Source organism: Lutjanus erythropterus, chromosome 15 (genome assembly GCF_056507025.1).
Source record: "Lutjanus erythropterus isolate fLutEry1 chromosome 15, fLutEry1.hap2, whole genome shotgun sequence".
NCBI lineage: Eukaryota > Metazoa > Chordata > Actinopteri > Lutjaniformes > Lutjanidae > Lutjanus > Lutjanus erythropterus.
The window spans coordinates 1,999,858-2,004,628 of NC_139331.1; the positions used below are offsets into that span (position 1 = coordinate 1,999,858).

Consider the following 4,771-nt stretch of genomic DNA (forward strand, 5'->3'; position numbering starts at 1 on the left):
CACTAGAGAAAAAGTCAAGGGATCACCAATTTATTGAGATACATCGTCTGGTAACCATGAATGTGTGTAAGTGATTCCAACCCATCTACAATGAATGACATGTTAAGATATTTTACTGGATAAGTGATGGCTTTGACGTTGGACACTGCATCACTTGCTGGACACCAACTGAACACAACAAAGTCATTAGGAATCATGCTCTGCAGACCAGCAGCCAGTTGAGGGGGTTCAGGCATCTCGTAAGGATGCAACCTAGTCACCTCCCTGAGGAGGTGTTCTAGGCACATCCAGCTGGGAGGAGGCCACGGGGCAGACTAAGGACCAGGCCTGGGAATGCCTTGGGGTCCCCCAGTCAGAGCTAGTTAATGTGACCGGGGTAAGGAAAGTGGGGTCCCCTGCTGGAACTTCTACCTCCAACTTTGTACAAGTAATTGAAAGTGGATGGATGGATGATTCTGTGGACCATGAATGTCTGTACAGAATTTTATCTACATCAAAAAGTTGTTGAGATATTTAAGTCCTGACCAAAGTGGTGCACCAGCCAATCTTGCCGTTCATAGACCCATGCAGTTAGGTGACTAAAAACAAAAACACAAAAAGAAAAGGTTCTTTTTTTGTTGTCATGGGGATGATGAGGTTGTCAACATGTGACCTGTGCAAATGTGGTTGAAATTCCTGGAGAAAAAAGGTAAAATTATTTTGTCAAACTACAATGTCCAAGGTCAAGAATGAGTGCTTATGATAAATATTTTTAAAGTGTGATCTTTGTCCACTCTTACAGATCCTTTCTACTGTGTCTGTTTGAGATTGGTTAGCACCACAATCACAGGGTGGCTGGATGATGAGGCCTTATGATTGACAACTGAGAAAACTTTCATGGTGGTGTGGGTAAGGACAGAGCCCAGTTCACGTGCCCTCTCCTTGCAAGTCACTACCTGTACCAGCTCCCGCCGGAAACGGCGGCTGACCATGCAGTAGAGCAGAAAGTTGGTGGTGGAGTTGAGGTTCTGCAGCATGTTGGCCAAGTCTCCAGCCACATTAATCGGGATGGTGTAGTCATTCCTGTTGAAGTCCTCGCTATTGTACTTGGTCCTCAGGATGCAGTACGTGACAAAGCGGGGCAGGCTGAGCACAACGAAGGCCACGGAGACAGTGCCCAGCAGCAGGATGGTCCTCCTCAACATGCCCCTGGTGCTCCTTCCGTGCATGACACGAAGCTCTTCCTTGGTGAAGAGGTTGCTGGCACGACACAGATTGCACCCTATGAGGTAGTTGAAGATGATGACCAACACAATGGGAATTCCCCCAGAGAGAAAGGTGGTTATCCACACTATCACAGTAGAGTATGCCTCATGGCGGTAACGACACCTGGGCAGCGTTACATTCTCCCCATCCACAGTGAAGTTGACAGGTGTGACAACATTGATCCAGCCCAATGGCACAGAGACTAGATGGGACACCAGGACGATAGCCATACAGGTCAGTTTAGTGACCCAGGCTCGGGAGAAGTGCTGCTTGGTCGTTGTGCTACGGAGGACGAGGTAACGCTCAATTGTGAACACAACCACAATCCAGGAGGAGCTGTAGAGTGCTCCATACTGCAGGAATCCCAAGATGCCACACCAGGGATGGGAGTGCCAGAAGGGCTGTTGAACCCAGAAGGTCAGCGTCAGATCAATAAGGATCACCCACACCAGGTAGAAAGTGTCCACGATGGCCAGACAGCTCAGAAAAATGATGGCTGTGTCAGACATCCCGCATTTACGGAAGCAGATCATGTAGAATGTGAAGAGGTTGGCTAGAAGACAAGAACACAAAGGCTCATATGTATATATGATATCTGCCTGTCTGATCATACTTTACGTTATTACCAATGACTGAAAACACAGACAGATTAGCAAACAATTGCTTATTCAACCAAAAAAAACATGGCAACATTAACATTCATTTGCAGTTGAGTTTTTGGCCACCTGACCAGTCCAATCTCCTGTCAGCTCTGGTTTAGTCTTCACCTGACCCTGACAAAAACATTTGACTTGCTTGCTAAATGCTCCGGTATATTCACCAGCTAACTTTGTCTACCTGCTCTTTTCTTGCAGGCAGTGTACAGTAGTTTCTTTTTTTGCTGCCTGCTGGTACTGGAAATATTTATGAGAGCATAGTTTATGGGTCTGAAAATCAAAACGATAAGCCAAAAGATGCTAAAACATAAGGTAGAGCTGACGGGAATGGGATTTTTGATTCATTGCTAACAAAAAGAATACTGATTAGTACAAACAAGGTATTTTAATGCTTAATAAATTAAATAACCTACTTAATTGTGTAAATAAAAGGATGACAATGTTGAATCTAGCATAGCTCAAATACTGGAAGCTGGACGAAACTGCTAGTCAAGTGAAAAAGACATCTTCTAAGTCAAAGCTAAAGCCAAAGCTGTCTTATTTACATTTTACTTTAGTTAGCTAGTACACCAATGAATCACCCACGTTTTGTCATGACAGTCACTATGAGGACAGGACTTCAGTGCAAGTCACTGCAGCCAGCAGTTTTATGTAAAGGGCTTTTTCCACTTCATATTACTAGGCCCGAGCTATCCTTAACCCTGGACTAAGAGTTAACTTTGGGTTAATTTAGCCCCTTTTCACACACATATTGTTCAGCTCAGCATGTGGCCATATGAATCACACTGCACTTCTTTGAGCCCTGGGTTGCATTTCTATTGGTTGTGAACATTTTAGAATGTTCCATGACTACTCTGTTCTTTTAGCCCTGTTTCAGCCCGGAGTTTAGTCGATTTTCAGAGGATAAACCCTAACCCTGCTCCGGAGCAGGGCCAGCAAATCGTAGGTCAAAGTCAGGGTTTGGAATGTTCTAATGTTCTATTGTGCCAGTGTGAAAGCTCTCTTATCTTAGGGCTAACAGCTCCCTTGGTCTGGGGTTAAAAGCAGTGTGAATCGCCTGTAAGTTTGTTTTTTTTTTTACAGGAGGCTAACAGTTTAACCGAGCCTCCAGTCTTTGAACTAAGCTATCTCTGTAAAGAACACACAGAGATTAAACTGATTTTTTTATCTGAATGTGGAGCCAATGGGTAGTCCAGCTCCACCCCTAAGACTGTCAGAGGCCAGTTTGACAACAGGGAATACAATACTGAGGTGGTTTTGGATTTTTTTTTTTCTGATGGACAGTTAGCTTTACTTGTTGCTAAAGCTGTTAACCACTAACCCCTCATAGTGTCATTAGCTATTTAGCTTCATTAGCTGTACAGCTAACTGACTCAACTAACAACACTACAGTTAATAGCAGCCGAAGTCCATAAATCACCCTGGTCCTCTATTCCCTGTCAGTCTCAGAGGCTGTGTTGGTCCCTGTTCAACTGTGTCCATTGGGAGGCCGCTGAGCCTGGTTGCATTGCCTGTTAACTACAGCTACAGTTAGTAGCAGTTAGCGGTTAGCTACTTTAGCAAATGTAGAGCTATCTGTCTATCAGAAGATTCCATAAATCACACAGAGTTGATGCTGAGCTGGAAACATTTTCTCCATAAATTATGTTCCAGTTTCACCCAGTGTCTCACTGGATGTAAAATTCATATACAATCACAGGAGCTTCATTAAGTCCAGAGAGGAGGAGCTGGACCATTTGACCCTGCAGTGAACACCACTTGACAGATTGTAACAGCAAGCTAACTGCAGGCTTACAGAAATGTTAGTAATTCATGTGAATGTTTAATGGTAATTGACCTGGATGCTCTGAGGCCAACAGTCATAGTGTGCAGGGAAGGAGCCATTCCTGATTACTTCCTGGAAGTAAAGTAAGTTACAATTGATTGATTAACAATAATAAAGTCATAAGTAACCTATAAACAATGTCTGGTCATGCAGTGGGACTGATTCTCTTGAGCTGACCTGATAAAACTTAGTCATGCATGGACAAAGACCAAGCAAAATGACAAGACACAAACCTGGAATACCCATGATGCAAAGCAGTGGATAGTAGATCTTCTGAACGATGACAAAGACGGTTACGCTGGCTCCCTCCATGGTTCATTCACTGCCAGGCAGTCACTGACATACTAATACCTGCAATAAATCCATTAAAGAAGCTGAGAGAGGAGGAGTACAGTAGACAAATACTGATGAAGGGCTACTTTTGTATGTTACACCATGATTTAGAAGAGCAGTTCACCCCAAAAATACTGATATTTCCTCTGGCCTGAAGTCCTGTTAGTCCATCTAGATAGTTTTAGTGTGTGTAGAGTTTTGGAAATATCAGCCATAGAGATGTCTACCTTCTCTCCAATATAATAGAACTGATGGCACAAGTCCAATTTTGCAACATTATGACACTGTAATGACATTAACATTACAGTTACAATATTAGCATTACTTATGTTGCTGCTACATTGTTGGAACAGTACAACATAACAGGTATTCTGTGGTATTTTTGCAACATCTGTTCAACGTCCTCTGCATGAAGTTCCTGCACTTATAAAATTAAGTTGCTGCAACATTGCTAAAAGATCACAACATCTCTAAATAGTGGCGGAAACATAGCAGCAATGTTTAAAATAATGTGCTGGCGACAGCACTCTGAAATTTCCCTTGGTTGGTTACTTTAACGTCAAATGTTGCAAAAGCTATGTTGCAGCCACAACCTGGTGGTAGTAGAGTATTTTTTTCTGCTGTAGAATCTACCGGAACTACTTTAGAATATAATAGAACTTCTTTAGCATCTACAAAAAATACCATAGAATCTAAGTGAACTATTTTAGAA

General features: G+C 42.9%; 1 protein-coding gene across 1 annotated transcript; it reads right to left on the minus strand.

Moving 5' to 3' along the window:
- Positions 1-565: 565 nt before the first annotated feature.
- LOC146313859 (putative G-protein coupled receptor 139) lies at positions 566-4,038 on the minus strand. Its single transcript, XM_084738278.1, has 2 exons — positions 3,960-4,038; positions 566-1,798 (listed from the first exon to the last, which is right to left on the minus strand). The coding sequence occupies exons 1-2, from the start codon at positions 4,036-4,038 to the stop codon at positions 789-791; spliced, it is 1,089 nt and encodes a 362-aa protein (XP_084594404.1). The 3' UTR covers positions 566-788.
- Between the last annotated feature and the right edge of the window lie 733 nt (positions 4,039-4,771).

Bases quoted from the DNA above. Each gene is read 5' to 3' on its own strand.
- LOC146313859 (XM_084738278.1), bottom strand. From the start codon at position 4,038: ATGGAGGGAGCCAGCGTAACCGTCTTTGTCATCGTTCAGAAGATCTAC. The intron at 1,799-3,959 runs GTTTGTGTCTTG...CTTGTCTTCTAG, and splicing joins TTGCATCATGGGTATTCCAG to CCAACCTCTTCACATTCTAC.